This window comes from Toxotes jaculatrix, chromosome 1 (genome assembly GCF_017976425.1).
Source record: "Toxotes jaculatrix isolate fToxJac2 chromosome 1, fToxJac2.pri, whole genome shotgun sequence".
NCBI classification, from domain to species: domain Eukaryota; kingdom Metazoa; phylum Chordata; class Actinopteri; family Toxotidae; genus Toxotes; species Toxotes jaculatrix.
Window position 1 is genome coordinate 17,276,581 of NC_054394.1, and position 21,371 is coordinate 17,297,951.

At 40.3% G+C, this 21,371-nt stretch overlaps 1 protein-coding gene across 2 annotated transcripts in view; it reads left to right on the forward strand.

Annotated features, from left to right (window-relative positions):
• The window catches only part of tcf12 (transcription factor 12), a 73,792-nt gene that overhangs the window by 41,356 nt on the left and 11,065 nt on the right, over positions 1 to 21,371 (forward strand). For both annotated transcript variants that reach the window (XM_041034831.1, XM_041034841.1), the window contains exons 9-13: positions 14,075 to 14,174; positions 14,681 to 14,820; positions 15,316 to 15,457; positions 15,648 to 15,718; positions 18,838 to 18,982. In XM_041034831.1, the coding sequence (XP_040890765.1) occupies positions 14,075 to 14,174; positions 14,681 to 14,820; positions 15,316 to 15,457; positions 15,648 to 15,718; positions 18,838 to 18,982 (598 nt within the window). The remainder of the gene's footprint in view (positions 1 to 14,074; positions 14,175 to 14,680; positions 14,821 to 15,315; positions 15,458 to 15,647; positions 15,719 to 18,837; positions 18,983 to 21,371) is intronic.

The window sequence follows — 21,371 nt, forward strand, 5'->3', positions numbered from 1 at the left end:
CTGCTTGATTTAAAAAAAAAAAAAAAAAAAATCAACACAGTGCTTCCTATCATTATGTCTAGTGCTGGGAATTTTCTTATTTATTTATTTCATTCTCAAATCCCCTTTTTCCTCCAGCTTGTGTTCTCGGTCCTCAGTCTAAAAATAAATGTGGGAGTTTTAAGTCAGATGGGCGACGCAAGTTGCGGGTCCAAGCATGATGTGTGTGTACACTACATGATGGAGCTGAATCAAAATATTTACGGGAGCACATCCTCCGTGCATTTAGGTTTTGACACTGCAGTGCACCAGGATGTGAAGGCTATCTAGACAGGCCAGCTGGTGATTGCAAACATTTAAATGTTTATAGGGCTTTTTCATCTTATATACAGACACCCTCCTCCCTCAGCCACACACATGCTTTGCTCTGTGGCCTGCTGGATGTGTGTTTGCAGACATGGGATACTGCAGATGTGTTTGTAATCGTGTGTTGCATATACCTAATAAATCTTTATTATCTGCCATTATTTTAAGGATTGTTTAACCCAGTTTTTCAGGCTTGCTAAATGTAGGAGTTGAACATTCTCTACTAACAAACTGGAATATAGTTCACCACTTTGCGTGACAGATATTAATACTAGAACTGTAATACTGTAAAGCACCTTTCATACACAACGTGCAGCTCAAAGCGCTTTAACTTTAAGAATTAAAACAGAAAACAAAATAATTTAGAAAGCAAGCAGATAAAGATAGAAGTGTGCAGTGTTGCACAGAGAGCAAGACATTGATATTAGAGCCTGCTGCTCTAATATCTTTGGGTTTGCTTCAGCTCCAAGTTTCTTTTTGGTGTAGTTTTGAGTAGCTAGAAAGGCAGGAGTAGAGGATATAAGGGCTAAACATTACCATTTATTTTTGTTACAGTAGACACTATGGCTATAATTGGCTCCCTGCATTATTTGACTGTATAAACTGAGAAGTGGGAGCAAAGGACAGAGCATGTTGTCATTGGACGGACAGGCTGCTACGCTGAGGGATGCTGATGGGCAGCTGTGTGGGCACCTGTCTGACAGGAGGACTGAAGACGGAGAAAGAACGAGGGTGGGGGGGGGAGTTGGTAGCTTGTGGGGGGGAAAGTTGCATCTTGTAGGATATTTATGGGAAGCTGCAAGGGCATGGTATGTTTGTGTGTGTGTGTGCGTGTGCGTGTCAGTTTGTTTGTGTAAATAGTTTTTTTTTTTTTTTTGTTCTCCCTACAAACCCTTGTCAGAGGCGCAGCGGCTTGATGTGACACTTCCTCCCTGGCTTTGGCGACGGTGACTGCAGGATGAGAGAAAGAAAGTGGTGGGCTGAGATTCAGCTTCCCTCGGGGACTTTTGCAAGCGAGAACCCTGAGTGTGGATGACAAAAAAGATTGACATTTGCTTTTGACAGATCACTCAGACACCCTTGTTTCTGAGAGATTTTTTACTGTGTGAGCTGTAAGAAAGGAAGTCTGCTCTGGGCTCTGAATCTTAAGACTCAGAAATGTTCCTCGCAGTGCTGTCTGGCGCATGACATTCAAAAGATACATCTTCTCTCTCTATCTGTGTCTCTCTTTCTCTCTATCCATCTGTCTATAGCAGCTCAAAGACAAGAGATCATAATATTGTACTACAGCAGTAACCTAATGTTCCTGTTGCTGAGAGAACAGCTCCTTTTTGTTTCTTCCTTTGAACCCTTGCAGGGTGGAACATAGTAAACAGGGCTTGGTGTATAGACTGTAGATGAAATGCATCAGTAAAACTGTATGTAAACAGTCAGGATCACCCCAGGACTTTGTAAGTCTCTTGGCAAAATTAGATTTTAGGGCCACCCAGCTGAATGGCAATAAGCTGCATGTTTTATATTTTGCCCTGGTTATTCTGATGTAGTAAAAACACAAACAAATGCATTTAATATTGACACTGGGAGGATGAAGGAATATAAATAAATGCACCTTCATATATTTTCTTTTACATCCTGGACCGTTCACTATTTTTTCTAATCGTTAATGAGTCCACTGTCATTATTTCTTGGTGCAGCCAATTCAAACACAGGCATGATGACGCAAGGCAGGCTAGGAGAGGAAAACCTGAAGGTGAATAATAAGGGCAAAACAGTTTGTGTGCCTGGAAGGAGGTCAGATTTTCCGTTTTTTGAAACATCAGTGTGTCTTCTGATCTGCAGAGTGACGGTTCACAGTGTTTGTACTTTTGAAGACTACAGTTACTCGTGTTATTTATCATTTTAAGTGGCAATGTGGAAATAAGATTTCACATCAGTGATTTGTTTGATAATCTAAGAAGTATGAGTGCTTATCTAATTTTTGTTTTTTTTTTTTCCCAGTGGAATTTCTGCAGATCCAAATATTGCCAACAGTTGCAGTGCATTGGAACAAAAGCTTAACAGTTAAAGTAAATGGCTGTAACCAGCTGAAGGGAATAAAAATCACAGTTTTTGTGCATCAACTTGAGACTTAAGTTTAGATCAATTTCATTTTGTAAATAACTAAACCTAATGTGGACATTTTTAGATCAGTCAGCTCATTCTAATTTTTAGGAAATAGATATTTTCTGCAAAGTTAAACTGGTGTTTTCTAGCAAATTAATTGTAATTGTAAATGTAGTTTCAGACTTTCCCCAAAATATCTCTTCCTGATATGCACAAAAATACTCCACAAAAATACTCTTATTTACTGCAAATCAGTAAATAAGATTTGAAAATTGGGACGGACAAAAATGGTCTTTGTATAATTGACATTAAGGCATTTTTGTATGCTTACTAGTGTTAGTGCCAGAGGAACTTGATGTGAACACTGAGACAAATAACTACATGAGATATGTGACATGTGAGGGTCGCTCTTGCTGACAGACCCACTGAAAATTAGCAGCCATCTCTGCAGCTCTCAGCAGCTTTCACCTGGCTTCAGATCGTTGTTTTGGTTACTCTGTTCACTCATAAACTGTATGATTGTGTCTCAGCCCCGTCCATATAAAACCATAGGCAGCTGTGTTAAGCAAACAAGCTCAGACAAGCCAAGTGTATGCTGCTCAGCTCCAACTGGTACCAAAAGCCAAGTGAATGTTGTGCTTCCTGTCACTGAGTGGCGACTTCAGTGGGATGCCCATGTTGCTCAGTATCTGCAGGGTGTGTTAATAAGCAGGTTTTTGTGAACACGTGGACACTTTGTGAGCCAGTGGAACTGTACATGTAACTTATCACATTTCTATAAGTGTGTTTAAGTCAGGAAGGTCCCAGATAATGTACATAAACTCAGTGCTCGATCTTGATGGCCGGTATGCAGGTCTAGTAAGTCAATTTCTTTTTTTTAATCATTGCAATTTTACATTCTTTAGTTCTGCTGTAAAAGGTTTGGAGTTTATCTTAGGTGCATGTGGAAGATCAGAGAAGTGGGTGATTTTTATCTATTTATATTTTAGTGTTTAGTTTTTTAGTAGCTTCATGACAGAATGGGGGCTTGTGTGTATTACAAATTGAATAATGTGTATTTATGTGTTAGTACACCAGAATGTCAGGGTTGTTAGGTCTGCCCGTGTATGTTATTTGCAGCTGATAAAATTGTTCAGCCCTTTCAACTGGCAGGGGACAAGATTTTAGGCTTTGACCTGACCCCGGTTAGTGAGCTCCCCAGAGATGGCCTCATCAGATGGCTGATTAGATAGACACCCTCGGTTTGACGGGGATGACGCTGAACAGTCGCAGCCACCTCTGGCTCCCTGGGCTTTGTGTTTATCTTTGTTTAGGTTGCTGAAATTTACCACTGACATTAGAGGCTGCAGATAATGGAACAGGCAAACAAGCCAGAGGCCTGACCTCTTTCATCTGCGAGGAGAACAAGGAGTTAAAAGGACAAAGAGTATGAAAATAATGCGCAGATTAAAGTCATTACTCACTTTCTGGCCTGTTGTAAATTATTCATGTAGGGCTTGCGTGAGTGTACAGCATTAATGCAAACCTTGATTTCAGATCGCTGGCAGGCTTTAGAACACACGGCCTGTCAGCAATCACTAAGGTGGAGTGTTTGTTATTTAGAGACCATGTAAGCCAGGCTGCTGTGACCTGGAAAACACATCACTGAACCACATGAAGCTCATGTCCTAGTTGAGGTTCTTCACTCCAGGACTCAGCTGTAGTTCGGAGGTTATGTGTAATATGGTGTTTGCGTTTATGTGTGAGGGATGAATCACACCAGTGTATGTATGATAGTGGGTGACTATCCTTTTCAGTGTAGAATGTTTCATTCCGTTCTGTTTCCCTTGTTTTGCTGTTGTTGAATGTCTCATTTCAAATATAATGTATACCTGATCAGCTCAGGGGTGACCATGAGACATTAGAGCATTATCTGGTGGTTTATGATACATAAAAATAAAAGAACTTCACAAAACCAGTGTTAGTGACTCTAAGAATGAAACTATTTATAATTCAGAAATAAATTGTCGCAAAAAATTGTGGTACTTTCAAAATATACCACGGTGTACATTTACATTTTTGTTCCACCATGCTTGCACAGTTGTGATAAGGATGAATGAGATTTGTCCTCAAGCTTTGTCTAACAACCATTCAAAAGCAGTTTTTACAGTTTGGTAAAAGACCATACAAGCAATGTTTCTGCTGGATAGAAAGTTGTATTTGTTTCAGCGACAAAGAAGATGAGAGAGTTTGCGCAGATAGTAAGTGGTAGGAAAATTCATCTCAAAAATCCAAGCTCAAACAGAAAACAAAAAGTGATTGGGTCTTGAATCAGCATGGTCATTGCTTTCCTTCTATCCCTCTCCTTCTCTTCTTTACATCTCTCTTTTCAACATCTTATTATTTTCACACTTATTCTAAAATGTGAAAAGATACAAATCTGTTTATGTGAACTTGAGACTGTAAACAAAGTGATCTGTTTGTCAGGAAAATTAGTATTTTTAGGCTTTAGTTTTTCCCGAAAATGATTTAGGACAGATGTCCAACAAATGTGGTATGTCTGGGTTTTTTGTGTTATGCCTGCTAGCTTGGAGAATGGATATAGTTAGCAGCTTTGCTACATACATTTAAAGCTGTCAGACATGTAGAGCAAATTTTTAATAGCCGTTGTTTGAAGACCGCTGGGCCCCAATTATTAAGCCGTGTATAGCCTTCGTGCAGTCTTGCAAGCATAACTGGAAACATAAATGCATGCAGCATGTTCACAAAAGGAAAGTTATAATGAGCAGAAATTTTAAAAATTTGCTGCCTAATCATTACTACCATACTGCATATACTAAAGTATAATTTAAATGACATTATTGCCCACAGCATTGAAATTTTTGTATCGATGCTTGTCCATTGTGTTTTAAAACCACAACTTTTAAAACAAGCTACAAGTATTTTTGTCACAAAAAATTAAGCAGCTTAATCTGTAGGTTATCTGTAAAAGTCAAACAGGTGCACATAGCTAACCTGTGTTTCTTGTTTACATGACATTTTAACGATAAACTGCTGGATCATGACAATAGAACCGCTTGAAATGTGAATAAAGTGCTTGGAAATTGTTTACATTAGTTGGTTAAGTAAACCTGTTTAAACATTCAGTTTTATTTTCCCCTTTTAAAAATACTTTAAACCTATTGTAATTTCAAACATAGCCACCACATCCCAGAATATTCTTTTTTCTGCTTAATGTCTTTATTGTGAGAGTGGACAAACTTATGGGCCGGAGCTGCCTGGTGAGAGCTGGGGAATTTTAACCTAGAGCAAAGACAGCGTTGTGTTTAACGGCTGTGGTTGACAGTCTCTGAATCTCAAGTAGGTGGCAGTCAGTCAAGTTCATTTAAATTTCAGATTTATTAAAGTTCATGATGTCTCTTCACTTACTGTTTCTGTTTGGATCCAGACAAGCTCAGCACTCTCTTTGGATTGCTTTTTATATAGGGAAGCCTTTCTTATCAGGACCTTTATAAAAAAGTAACAGATGTTGGTAAGAGCACATCATGTCGTCACGCAGCATGTCTGTGAGCTGCAGGTGTAACTGCTGCAGAGTATCATCAGTACGTTCAGAGAAAGGGACTAAAAAAAAACACAAAGTCTCTCAGCATTGTTGGATTCCACTTGATCGCCTTACAGAGGAACAGAGAAATCTTATTAACTCATCACACCAAATGACATACTGCAAGTTACCTCACCACTTATATAATATTTACTCTGAGTGACAAATGTAGAATGAGTGCAGTTGTAAAGCGCTGATTGTTGAGCAGATTAGTAGATGAGCAACTGATTACTGTGTTACACTGATTGGCTTGTTTTGACCTAAACAAGCAAAGCAGGATGGAAAACTGTCAACATTGTTTTACAAACAGGAAAACTATTTAATTTAAGCTGGTTTTCATAGCAGTGACATAACAAAAGGCCACAATAAGCCTAAATAACCAAAACATGAACAATTACAGGACATGTGCAGCTCTTGAAAAACTACACACTTAAAAACCTGCAAAAATAGGAATGTGTTCCCAGATTTTGCATGCAGGAGGCTGTTGAGTGCTTTTTTTCTTTTTTGTTGAGTACTGCTAGGTACAGTTGATAGGAAGCTCATCTTATAATTCGTCTGTCAGTTTTAACAAAGACTTAAATGAACTTAACTAAATGAATCATTTTTAATTGGTTAATCCAACCATTAAATTTCTGCCACTTATCTGGGTCCAGGTTGCATTAGTTTAATTAATTATATAATTATTGTCATATTCTGCTGGGAGGTGCAAAAAAAAAAAAAGTGATATAAAAAAAAAATCTAGGCCACATTTTCATCTCTAATTTTCCATCATGCTTTTATACTTTGTAATGTGTGTCGCTTTTTTTTAAGTCTTAAATTAAACAAAGTGAACCCCGCAGTGTTTTGAAATCAGTGCATTGATGATACACTTAGGAGTTTGTGAGGGCGAGGGTCTGAACCCCCCACCCCACTCTACGAGTCAGCCCTCCCTAATTAGAACCAGAGCTTCTTACAGGAAACAATATTCCTGTCTGATGACATCATCTCCAAATCCATGTGTGAGATGGGGGTGACCTCAGCCCGTGGATTTGCTCTGTGTTTTTCAACACCCAAACAAATCCCAAGAAAAGCATCTTGTGATGACTCCAGTGTCTTTAGAGAGGGTGTAGTGTGAACAGGTGGGTGGAGCTGAGCTTTCATCTCCCACGCTGAAGCTGACTATTTTCCACAATATCAAGGCTGCGGCCTGTGTGTTGTGATCACTGATTCATGAGGTTTCATTAAATAAAATTTAAAATGCACAGACACACTCACTCGGTCTCCAGCAGAACCAGTGTTAAAAGAAATGGGCTGGCAGTTTCCTGAGTCAGCCAGTGCTGGCATGGTATGTGTGCATGATTTCCCCAAATTAATGCCCATTTCTCCCTGCTTTCATGTGTTTTCCTCACAACACTGCGCTGTGTGTCTGGACTTGTTTTAGACCCCTTCAAACACTTCTATCATGACCATTTTCCTTAAAGCATCAACTTGAAACAGCGCCAGACATAAAGCGGTAACAGCATGTAGAGCCAGTGTTTTGGATGAGTTTAAAAGAGTCCCAGAGAAGAAAGGGGGATAAATAATAACAGTACTAAAAGGAAAAGCATAATAAAGGCCTAGTTTTCTTAGGGAAGTGGAAGCTTTCATCTTTCTATAACAATGATGTTCTCAATGAGTCTACAGGCCTGTGTTTAGTCCAGGAAGCTACGAGTGGTAGACATGAAAGGCTCCAGTCAGACTGTTCAGACCGGGGCTCTCAGTGGAATATGGTATCTATCCTCTCCTCCTCGCCTTTCTTCTCCTCTCCTTTGCTCTCCCCTCCTCCCCGTCCTCCCACACGATAAAGGTAATGGGGAGCTGTGTGGCGTGCAGTGACAGTAAACCATGGTAAAATGGCTGTCGATGTTTTGCCACCCCTGCCCTCCCTCCAGCGCCCCCCCACACCCACACCCCCACCCCCGTCTGAGGCCCCCAGGGTTTAGGAAATGGAGCATTATTTTCCTGCTCTGACGTCACGAGCTTGCCCGTTTGCAGCTGTTGCATGCTTTACAACTCTGTGTTTACAGGCACTTCTCAGCTAAAGGTCTCACTCTCCTGACACCAAAACTCTCATATTTCACATTTCATAAATACACTGTTATGCGTCCTTTTTTTTTTTGTCTCTGTCTCTCTCATTACCTGGATTTGGATTCAGCTTTTTTCTTCTGTACATGTTGAGCCTTCTCTCTCTAATCACTCATAATTGGTGTGTGAGCCTTGTGTGTGGGAAACAGGTAAAATGTGTTGCCAGATGCTTGTGTTCGTACAAAAGCCACATTTCACCTCACGGCCCGTATACTCGTTAAATCATCACAAAAACAAAAAGATTAGACGCTCGGGATTAAAACGTGTGGAAGAGGACAGGCTCACCACACTTATTTATGCACTCATTTGGTTGCCTTTGAATTACACAGATTTATGAAATCCCGCTGAGAATGAAATTATTTTAGTTCCAGTTTGTTGGGGTTCCCCTGCAGAAAATCTGCATTTTTTATGCCTGGAATTAAACATTTTTTTTTTCTCTCTTTTAAATCCGCTCACACATTTGTTTTCCGTCCCACCCACTTCCCTTTATCTTTTTTATACCCACCTCCCCGCCTCCTCCCTTCCCCCTCGTCCTTTTCCTCTTTGCCTCAGCACTTAGAGGCTTAAGAGAGGGATGTACCACATGAGCCACTCCCTTCTGACAGCCCCCCCTTCCCACAGTGCGGAATGGTACAATCCTGCTTTGCATAAGTTTCCTCTGAGTGGGTCGTGTGTGGAGGCCAGTACTGAAAGAATTATTAGTCCCTTTTGAACGGTTTGGATGTATGTCTAGAGAGAAAGCTAGTGTGCAGCTGTAGAGTACCTTTATCACTTAAATTGTTAAAGCTATAATGTATTGCGCCTACCCTGTCCCTGGAATGGGCAGTAACTCTTTAATGTATTACTACAACGGGAAATCGGTGAGTAGTCTCTTTGGGAATGTGTGTGTTTTGGAACAGAGAAGAGCTGGAAGAAACGTGAGTGACTGTCGGTCTCAGTCTGCTTGTCCATCTGACTGTCCCTGTGTACATAATTTTTGTATTTTATTTATTGTAAGACAAAAGCACTGTGTCTGTGTCTGCGTGTATGTGTGTGTGAATGAATGTGCATGTGCTCAAGGCTCCTCTTACTGATTTTCCATTACATCAGTTAAAGCTGTGTGACAGTAGAACTAAAATAATGCAGTTCAAGAGTCTTAACTGTGTTCTAAATTTATTTTAGGGCACTTTTTATTCTGTTTGTATGAACAAGTAAATATTCTAGGCTGCAAAAAAAAGTTAGGCCATTTTAAAAACTTTTTTTTCTCATACACAGAATGAAACAGTGCAGCATAAAAAGTTATTTGCAGCCTTGAATTTATTTTTACTGGCTAGTTCCTTCAGCTCCGAGACTGGGTTGAAATAATATCAAGTGGGAGTCTGGGAATGATTAAGGGAAAGAGGCTGCCTGTTGAGGTTAGACTTTCCTGTTTGCAGATTGAGCTCCAAGCACCAGTGTTGCTGTTATTCCATCTGTTTTTAATCACTTTGGCATTCTTGACGCCACAGGGAGCCTAATGTGATTTCTGAACTTCTCTGTAATGACCTCTTTGATTTTTGTTACTCTGAAAATGTTTTCTGTGAGTACTTTTTTTGTAAACACATGCATCTTTTTCTGTGAATGTGTGTGCATGCGTGTGCATGTGCGTGTTTTTGCTGCACTTGGACTTGGAGGCACTGAGTTTTCACTGCTGTTTTGTTACTGGTCGTGCTTGTGTTGCAGAAAGTTTTTAGAAGGTGTGTCTGCCGTATTTATGGTAAAAAGTTATCGTAAAAAGCAAAAGCAATCCAGTGGGCTTATGAATCTGCTCAAGGACATAGTCAAACAATGGTTGACTGAGCTCTGTCGTGCATTTCAGTAATCCTTAAGTAATGATCCTGTCATAAGCAAATTACACAGGCAGATCTCCACCTGTCATTGCTTGTGCTATTTTTGCTATTATATAAAGGGCACATGCATTTGAAGGAAAAATAAAGAGGTTTGCTTTTTTATGATATTCTATTGGAAAGGTCATCTTACTGAAGCTTGTGTTCCAACTTTCCTTATAACCCATTACAGCATTTCCTCTTTGTTCCCACTGCACAAAAGATGACTTTGATCTTTTTCATATTAAGTATTAACAGGCTTGTGTTACAGTTGGTGATGGGGAGAAAATTGATAGCATGTGGACAGAACAGGCAAACTTTATGATCAAAAGCACTTGTTAAATAACCAGCAACCAACCACCAACTTTTTTTTTCTGTTTTCCTTGCAAGGGAAAAGAAAGATGGTGCTCATTCTTTGCATCAACTTGATCCACATTAATTTGTTATAATGCAGAGTTGCATAGCAGGCTCACCATCTGGAGCACTGGGAGAATTCACAGTGGGCCATTGGCTTGTGAGCTGGTGGCACGGAACCAATACAGATGGAGCAACTCACTGATCTTTCTTCCGTTGCCTATTAGCGAAAAAGGAAAAACTGAAGCGAAAGCCCTGCAGTGATTGTTAGACCTTTTTTTCGTTGTTGTGCTTCACAGAAAGCAACACACACACACACACACACACACACACACACACACACACACACACACACACACACACACACACACACACACACACACACACACACACAGGTGGAATCATAAAATTTGATCCGAAATAGTCGAAACACAAAACAGCATGTTTTCTTCTAGATGGGACATGCTGGTTGTTGTTGTTATTGTTGTTTTTGTAGTGCAACAGGTTATATCATTCTTTCTAGAGGTTAGCACTCATCAACAGAAGCTAATCCTTACATCCCCCTAATGTGCACATGTGTTGCACATGCACTCAAGCATGAGTGCATGTGCAACACTGAGTCAGTGTGGGGGTGGTGCTCTGTTTGCATGCGTTGATCATATATACACAACGTATACGAGACACATATTGTGAGTAGATAATGGGGTTGCATTGATGCCAAAACCAAATTTTTGTGGCGTTAACGACTGGAAGATATTATTCTGCAGTGTGGTTGCTCTATTTTTAGAGAACCTGACTCCCAATAGGCTGCTCTGCTGTCAGAATGTGCACTTGGATAAAAGATTTTACTGCTTCTCTAACAAGAAGAAAAGCAAATATCCTGAAGTCATGTATCCAAATGCATATTTATGTGCCTTGTCTTTGGTTAGTAAAATGTTGTAAGGTGGCTGCTGGGATTGATGGCAGAGCACAGATGATTTGTGAGAGCATTTACTTGTTCAGTGAGTAAAGTAAATTAAACAGGCTTTTCTATATGGGCATGAAAGCTCTTACCTTTTCCTTCTAATATAATTTAGTACAATAGACAAAAGGTACTTGTTCAAATTTTTCAACCAAGTAAGTGTGAAAGCCTTGGAAACGTCTGCATCTCCCATAAAACATTTCTTATGTTAAATTAACTTCATCTATCAAAACATCGTGCCAGTGAAAGCTGGTCTTTGTGAGACTGTAGGTTTAATGTCTCAGTTTTATTCTTGAAAATACTGAGCCCTTTATTTTCTAGAAGGCGTTGGCAGGTATCACGCACAAGTGTTGAACAGTAGTTTCAAGAGGCATTGTGTCTGTCTTGCATACTTAACCTTGTAAGTGTGTAAGATTTGGACTTGAAACAAAATGCCCCAGAGATATGGTTCGATTCCAAGTAATGACATACACGCAATACGCACAAAAACAGGACAGGCCATTAAGAGTGTGTTTGAACTCTTCCCTTTGAGCTTCTTGGCCATTAGCCCAATTTTTTCCCCCTGGTTTTATATTTATATATATTTCCTTTCCCTTCCTGTTATTATCCTTAGTGTTGGCTGACAGATTGTGTTTTAACACTTGATATTTTGATCGTTGTGGCATGAACTTCAAAGGTGGGGTTACCGCAGCCTTTGAGACATAGTGGAGGGTGTGCAGGGTATATTCACTTCTTAGTTGAGGCAGAGTGCTGCTGAAAGGCAAAGTCAAGTTACAGACTTGACCCAAAAACTCAATCTCTTATCTCTTATCAAAAATGCTTCTACCATCACTACCTTAAAGCATAAGTCCTCATAGCTTATCATTCACTTATTAGGAGATTAAAAATTCACCTCATTGTTTGCTTTACTGTTTGTTATAGTTAGTTATAAATAGCTGTCTGGTCATTGCTGAGGGGGAAAGAAATACATTTTTATTGTCATTAAGGTTTGACCCAAGTTAGATTTTTCTCTGATTTATTTGCATACATTTTTCTGCAATATCTTTTTTTTTTTCCTCTGATGGAGCGTTGATGCATCGAAAGAGGTAAATAGAAGTTACAGTTGATTTTATTGTTGTATATTTGGTGTTGTGTAAACGTGCCGTCAAAAAGTGACAGTAATACAAGGATACTTTAAATGCTGGTGAACCTAAGTTTAGGCTGCGTGAACGTGAAAACTTATTTATTCTTTTTTTTTTTTGTATAAAACACACCCACTCAAGCTCAAACAACCGATGTAGAACTGTGTTGGTGTGCTGATCCCTGTGAGTGACGGCTTTTAATTAATGGCCTTGTAAAAGGAAACCCAGGCGGGCCCTCTCTTCCATAGGCCAGCAGAATGAGGCACCCAGTGTTTGGGATGGTTTATTAATGCCTTGACTGGTTAGCCCAGGGTAAAAAGGACAATTAGCATTATCCGCTGCCATATGCTGCCCATTGAGTGTCTGACAGAGGCAAAAGACAAAAGCCTAGGCTCCTGTTTGAGGCTAACCTGAGATCTCCATGGAACCACTATCAACCCTGGTCACATGTGTAAGCCAGAAGACCCATGAGAGCTCCACCCCTCCCAGAGCACTTTAATTACACACCCAGACAACAACACGCTGGAGTCCTGCTCACTCAGCAAAGCCCAACAGCCCTGAGTCCCCCTTAAGCTGTGTTCTGCATAGATATAATGAGCGAGTGATTGAGCTGAATTTATATACTTCGGTTGTGATGCATATTTTCCATCAGCGGCTGTGCCATAAAACAACTTTAGCAAGTAAACAACCTTTGTGGCTGTTATTACATCTGCAGGCATTAGAAAGCAATCTTTGAGGAGTGAGCTGTCTTAATGCCAACAGCTGAGTGCGATGTGAGGCCATTGAAAGAGGGGTTTATCTTGCAGAGTATGGGACACAAGCTGGAAATGTGCAGGTGGAATCTAGCTGGCAGGTCTGGCTCTGATTAGTGTTACATGACGTTGGGGTCATCCAGTCTTGTCTGTGGGAGGGAGAATTTGTTCAGACCTTCATTCCTCCTCTTCCCTCCCCTGTGCTCTCTCTCTTACTCCCTCACCCTCTCTCCCTCCATCTGGAGTGGATGAAGTCAGAGACCACATCACTGGTGTTTGGCCTCCAGTGTCTTTGATCCTCCCACCTAGCTTGGCACACACGCAGCTGTACAACAGCATGCCCATTGTGCCTCTCCTTTCACAGCTTGCAGGTACAAATAGAAAGAAAGCAAAGCAGGCTGTTTTTGTACCACTTATTTGATTTCTGCCTCTCTGGGAATGCTGTAATTTGCCAGGCGTTTAGTCTATGCATGTAAGCGGGTATCATTATACTTCCATTAGAGGTTGAGTTGATCTGAAATGCAAATACCCCCTGATAATCCAGTCCTCCCTACCATGAGCTTGACTGCTTGCTAGTCATTAAAGTGTGTGCGTGTGTTTGTGGTTCAAGGGCCGTATTATCAGTGCATGTGTTTTTACTTGTGCATGTGTATGCGTGTGAGATCACATACTTTTATGTACTCAAATTCCCAAATAGTGATTGTACTTTGTATTCGTGTTTACTTCCCGGGGAATTGAGATAAGAAAGCTCAAAGCTTTTATAGGTTTCAGCATCATCATACTTTGCAGTTCTATGTAAGACAGCCATGCCTCTGTACTCCACACTTTGGAAAAAATAATCAGTTGGATAGAGGCCACAATGCTTTACAACATGGTGGGCTATACTAATAACATTTATGTTCTGTTGGCAGGTGTACGCACCGTCTCCAAACTCAGAAGACTTCAACAGAGATTCACCTTCTTACTCTTCTCCTAAACCCTCCAGCAGTATGTTTGCAAGCACTTTCTTTGGTAAGTTTGACAAAAGAAAATAAGAAGAAAATAAAATTCTTTTTTTTTCCTTTTAAGAATATATTTTGGGAATTCATCACCATTTTCTTATTTTTGGTAATTTTCACAATGACATACAAAAGGCTAAAATATTTTATCAAGCTACTTCCAATACTGATATCTCGATGTTGCCAGATAGACTCAGTTATTTGAGCAGTGTTCAGTAATATTTAATCTGTGCTCAGTCTTATTTCAGTGTAACTAACTCCCAGATTTAGACAGAAAAGCAGACTTCTTTGTTGGTTTTAGCTTTGTGTTATCTCAGCTGCGTTCAGGACAAAGATCATGTTTTAGTCCCACAAGTAAAAAGAAAAAAGTACCCCTTGGATGACCCCCCTCCTTGGAAGTTTTAAGGGTAGGGTTGGAGGTTAGCTGCTGTCTGGCACTCAGTCAAAACTAAAATACGTATTGGTGCCCTCATTTCTAATCAATTAATCACTAAATGATTTATTTATTGTCGTTGTTAGATGGTACCCACAGTTCGTCTGACCCGTGGAACTCATCCAGTGGGATCAGCCAGCCCGGCTATGGGGGAATGCTCGCAGGATCTTCATCTCACATGCCACAGTCAGGAAATTACAGCAGCCTGCACTCACATGACCGTTTGGTAAGCAGCACAGCTCAGCTAGTGATACCTAAGCCTATAAATAGGTGATAAATGTTTGTTAGTAACTTTGTTTTGCCGTCACACTTATGCAAGAGATGCGGGGTGTACAGCTCAGCACATACAGCATGTAAATTCTTTTTCAACCCTGCACCCCCACAGCACAGCTCCCACATTTGGAGTGGGTGTGTGTGTCCCAAGTTTCTGTCTGGTTATTATCAGTGAAGGCACTGCTGACCCTTTTTGTGTCAGTGTTTGATCTGGTCTTGTCTGCCTGCCTGCTTCAGCTGGCTGGGCATCACAGGGAGCCTGCAGATGCTGCCTGCCCTCTCTTTATCTCTGTCCCTCCCCCCAGTAACTTTTGTTTCATCACAGCCTGGGAGATGTCAAAGGAGAATATAAAATTGAGAGAATAAATAAGCTCCTTCTTTCACACACACACACACACACATACACTTTGTGACTGAAAACAGAACATTTCTGTTTTTTATCTTCCAGAATTATCCCGCACACTCAGTCTCTCCAGACATCAATGCCAGTCTTCCTCCCATGTCCAGCTTCCACCGAAGCAACACCAGCACTTCACCATTCGTCACCGCAGCGCACACCCCGTCCGTCAACACAGCCGATGGGGTCATGGGTACGTTCTTGTGTTAGCAGTTCAGCTAACTGCTCAGAATGAGTAATGCAATAGCCCCAGTATAATTATTGTTGAACATCCATTCTGTAAAGGTAGTGAATCAGATGGTTGGACAGCTGCTTTCTGTACAGTGCCCACTCTTTATCTGTCTGAGTTTGCTATTACAAAGCCTCCTCCTGTGTTTTCTTAGCTGCTGCAAATCGGGGGAACGCCACTGGAAGCTCACAGACTGGAGATGCACTGGGCAAGGCTTTAGCCTCGGTGAGTTACAAACCCACTTTTAACGTGGCGGCCAGTTGGTCTTACCACGCATCCCTGTGAAATTTAAGTGAAATTTCCTCCAAAACAGAAAAATGGTGCTTTTCTGTCTTTAAAGAAAGTGACCTTAGTAATGATGCAAGGAATTAAGTGCTATGCTAAATGCTGATTAAAAAAGCCCAGAGGAGATGTTTATAGTTGTTTTTGGGCCTAAGCCTGGATAATTGTGGGCTTAAACTAAGAGTTAACCAGAAATATTTTTCCCTCTGTAGCTCACAGAGGTTTATTAGTGAAAGAAATATGTCTTCCCTCTGGGCGTACCCGCATTGTCCGAGAGATAGGTTATAGGTTATTAGGTTATGATTTTGTCTTTTGTATTAAGAATAAAATTGTGACACAAGGCGTACAGTATAGAGAATAAAAGTAGACACAGGTGGATTGAGTTTGAAATGAACAAAACTGACCCACATGACAATGTTGAGTTGTATAGAACGGTAAAAAGTGCTCTCACATGGAAGTGTGCAGAACATAATGGATGTTTCTTATCTTCCCTCAGTAGTTCCCTTCACTGTTCCCCATACTGTCCAACTGGAATAACATCCTGTCTCAGGAACTGTATTTGCTTTTTGCCTTTGTCTTATTTTCTGCTTTTGAAGTCTAAACCTTATTAATGCCCTTGAATAGTGTTTAACATGTTGCATAGACATGATATGTGCATTAACATACTGGTATTAGAAATAACAACGGTTTAATTTCACACGTCCCAGCACAAGCTGTACGTTTAGGAGGAATATTTCTTACTGGGGTGGATCCAAAATATGAGAGTTTAGGGAGGGTAATAACAAATTAAGTCCTTTATATTTGCAGACTCAGTTGTATTAGCATGACAAAGCTGGAGTGAAATGGACACGGTTGGACTGGGGTGGGGGTGGGTGTTTGGAGCAGGGGGCACAGGGGAGTTTATAACTGCTGTGGCTCAACTCCACGGGCCGCACATTGTGGAGCTTTTGTTCTCCGCCCTTTTAAATTGGCCGTGCTTATTGGCCCCATGCCGCCTGCGGGAGCGTAACTGATGACGAGGCGGAGCTTCATTTATTCCAGTAAAATGAGCCATGTTTCACTTTGAATGCAGCGTTAGTAGCCAGTGAGGGAAAAGAATAGAAAGTCATATATTGTCGGGTCAGAAGTCACAGTTATAAAGGGTTTGCTTTTGAGAAAGTAAGACATTTTTGGAGATTTGTTTTTCGTCTTATTGGTTTCCGACACAGCAGTGAGCACACTATTAATCCTCCATAGTTTTTGACTGAATTGCATGTGTGAGGGTGAAGGTGCTGAGCAGAGAGAAACACTGAAAAGTGTAGAAAAGCATAAATAGTCATTCGTCCCTTTAGACAAGGGCCCATCCCTCCTCCTCCACACTCAGTGACACACTTCAATGAAACCTCTATCCTGATACTCCAAGTTGATTGAAAAACTAAAGCCCAGAGATCAAGATTGAATAAGGAGATTATTAATAATGAGTGCATTCTATCATCCCCACAGAAGTCAAATGGTTTCCTGCAAGCTCAATTTGATCTTAACTTGGAGGAGAAATCTCTGTGGATCTGCTGTTTTTTTTTCTCTGCTAATTAGTCAGGATCCACCCGTAATACCCTGAGTTCTCTGAGACATGTTCCATTATGGCACAATATCCTCTTATTAAAGGGGGAAAAAAATCAGGGATGTGTTTGTGCTTTAATCCAGCATTTGTTTAAACAAATGAAATCCCAGTGGAAGTTCTGAAGACGTAATCTCCTCGTTCCCTTGTGATTGACATGTCATCCTAAAACTCGGTGACCTCAGTGTAACCCAGCAGAGGATGCACTGATGCAATAAAGTTGCTGTGATTATCATAGCAAGTAACTTTGACTCGGTTTGTGGCATCATGCAGAAAACTAAGGCCTTCGCCCTAGTTCTGGTCCTCACAGATACTCGAAAGTTTAGAAAGATGCAAAAATAAACAAGATTCGAATACTGCTAGATTTTGATATATAGTTCACACTACAGTCTGGTGCAGGCTGAAATGCGGCCCCTGAGATTTTCTGTTGTTGGCTTAACGGGGTTTCCAGGTTGGGCGTCTGCACTTCTTGAAGCCACAGTGGAATAATAACTGGAGTGACTGGAGCAGGGACTGAGTCTTTATACAAATGAAAAACAAACCGTGCTCCTGTAAAACTGCAAGTTTTTATAAGTTTCTGTACAACAGTGACCTCTCAGCTGTCAGGTCGCATTCAGAATACCGACCTCAATTCAACCTGTGTTACTTCATGCGTATTTAATCATTGAAATTATTTATAGTATGTACTGGTGCAGTTTTTTTAGGGGTGAAATTTTGAACTCTGAACTTGCATTTTCTCATTTGATTTCATTCTTTCTATTGACAATTGGTATGAAAAAACTTGACATACCACCAGAATTGTGTTTTCATTCTCCTTAATTCATTGTCAAAGCAAAACGTATGTAGAGAAACAGAAGATTAAAAATAGACAAAACACATTTTATATGACTAGTACTGATTTATGTGATGTTCAGTAATAATTTTTAAACATTATTCAAATGAAAACTTGTTGTTGAGCTGAATTAAAATGAGTATTACATTTGAAACAAGTAAATAAAAGTTCATTTTTTAAAAAGTTAAGATTCAAATGCCCTGATTCATTTAATCATTTTACATTAATTAAATGAATTAAAAAAGCAGTTCAGCTAAACAGTGTTTGTCTCTTGGTGTTAATCTTCACCCACAATTGACTGAGTTACAGAAGTGGATACAGAGCAAGACACGAGCTCAAGACATCAAAGTGAATATTGTTTGTGATTCATTTTGTGAAGGTCGTGCTCTGAGCACAGATGACTGTAAACGTCTCATATGTATGCGCTGAGTGTTTTTATGAGTTCCCTGGCAGTAAAATTCCGTATAATTGATGATACAGTTTTGGCTTGAAAAAGTAAAAAAGAAAAATAAGAAGAAACAGCCATCAGGGACATCTATTTTATTTTTATTTACCACCAGTGCTGATGGTGCGCTGATGGTGCATTAATGACGACTCTTTCTTCTCTCTAACTATCCCTTTCTGCTTCCACAGATTTACTCACCTGACCACACTAGCAGTAGTTTTCCATCCAACCCGTCGACACCTGTGGGTTCTCCTTCACCTCTGACAGCCACAGCAGGCGCTGCCTCAGCAGGCACCGTGGTGACTGCTGCCGGCACCCCGTCTGGAAGGCCAGGTAGACCACCAGCCTTTTTTTAATCTCATACACACCTCCTGTACACTTAGATGCAAGCTGTAGAATTAAAAATATACTTCTCCAAGCCTGCTATATAAAGAAGTTTTCACAGGCAAAAAGCCAGTGACAGACACACATCCGAGTGTGTTAGAATATGGCCTTGACCTGGAATAGCTGAGCTAATTAAGAAGTTTTCATGAATATGTCTTTAATTAATTTAATTACTTTATCTACATGCTGCATTACTTGGATTAATTAACGCCTAAGCAGAGTGAAGAGCGAAAAGTTTCCCTAAAACTTAATTTAATACCCCTTTTAGCTTTAGAGTAGCTCTAATCATTTGGTGCTCACCCCCGTGCTTTATGTATGCCAGGGCAGTTAATGCCATTTTTACATTAATCCTTTCTAAAAGAAAGCTCAATTTATTATGACAAGTATTTGAAATCCTACCAAAAAAAACTGTTATTTTATGAAATGTGTTTTTCTGTGAGCATGAACAACAAACATTCATGTCCAGCAAAGAGAAGAGATTCTTTATATCAGATTTAGCAGCTGGCTTCTTCCTATCTGCAGTCCCTGAGCACACAAAGGACTTGCTGGTCCAGTGTCCTGAACATGAGGTTTTATTTTAATAGCTGAAAGAGGTGCTCCACGTTGACTCTTGGTGATATCACTGACTAGTTTTGGCACTCAGCTTTTGCAGAGGGCCTTTGTTCATGTTCATAAATTTAGATCTAGCTCACAAGTACTCTTACAAGTTTTGTCCTAGACTTTATTTTGAAGTGTTGGAAATGAAGATTTATTGACAAGCCCTGGAATTACAGTGTAAATGAAAAAGACTGAGGCTGTGGCTTTTTAGTGTGAGTAAGGATTTGAAAATCTTGTTATGAAAGTGTTTGAAGTGGGTCTTGAATAACACTTCTGAAAAGCTTTTCATATTTTCCCCTTTTGCAAAACTGTTAAAGTTTTTATGATTTATCATAGTGACTTATGACACTTGTCCTACTTTGTAATAAGACACAATTTTTATGGGTAGATTTGATATAGATTTGTTATATAATCCTGTTTTTCCAGACATGTGTTTGGCAGTTTGCCTTTTTATGTCAGGTTGATTTTTGAGGTTGGACAAACAAGTCTCTCCCTGAATTTCTTCCATCTTCCAATCCATTCAGCTGAGAGAACACCTAAAGGAGGTTCCTGTTTGTAATACACTGGGGTTTTAAGTACAGTAAAAAGAGATGTGTATCAGAAGAATATGTTTTTTCAGAAGCGTTGACAGAGGCGAAAGCGAATGAGGGGGGACAGTGAGGGAAAGCCCAGTGTGTTGTTTTGGTGGGCAGTTGTGTCATGTGTGGTAATGGAGTGGCGACAGCTGTCTCTATGTATGCCCCCCTCATCCTCAGCTGTTGCCCTGCCCCATGGACAGCTGTTCCCTCCAACACACACATACACAGACCAGGCTGCAAAAGGCCTTGTTTATCTGCCAGTGGGTGAAGGAGGGTGGCTGTGACTCAGCTGATGAGGAGAACTATGACGGCCCCACATAGGGAGATTCCTCTCTTGACCTATTTACAGTACAGTATGCCACACCTTGCCACATAACAATGGCATTTATAGACTTTTTAAAAATGTAATAAGAATTGTTCCAAAACTGAAAGTTCAGTGTTTATTTTAATTAATGGAATTCACATTATATAGATTAAATAAACAACACGACCACCAAATGAATCATCTGGAACTGTCAGAAATGGATATTGTCTCACTAATTATTCACCCTCATTATGCTTCTGGGGTTAGAAAAAGAACGATACTTTGAAATTGGCACAAAATTTGGCTCGCTGTTGATGTTAGCCCCAAAATCCATTCATCATTAGGATTACACCAATATACAGCACATTACTCAAGACTGGTTTGTTCAATTAGCCCTCTCTGGTGCACGTGGGGACCAGAGCCCCAGGCTAATTTTTCATAGCCGCCAGCCAGCAGAGACTCATGTGGAGTATCTGTCTCACTCACCTGGGAGAAAGCTGATGCAGAGCAGAGCCTTTTTCATTTCCTCTTCCGAAGTCGCTTTTAATAGTCTGTTAATTAAAGTCTGCTTTTTCCAAGGCTGTGTGTAAAGAAACATGGAAAACTCAAGTATTGAAGACCACAGAGGTTCAGTGAGATATTTGTTGGAACGAAGCGATGGAAAAAGTTATTTTACAGTTTCCTGAGCTTAGGAGAGGTGTGATTTTGTGTTTGTCAAAAATAGTTGTCTTGCTCTCTCTCGCTTTCTCTCTGTCACCGCAGTTTGCTTTATAAAGACATGCTGTTGCACTCAGTGGTCGAGTGTGTATTTGATCTGACCACATAAGCCTTGATTTGTAAAAACAAACAGTGAGCAAAT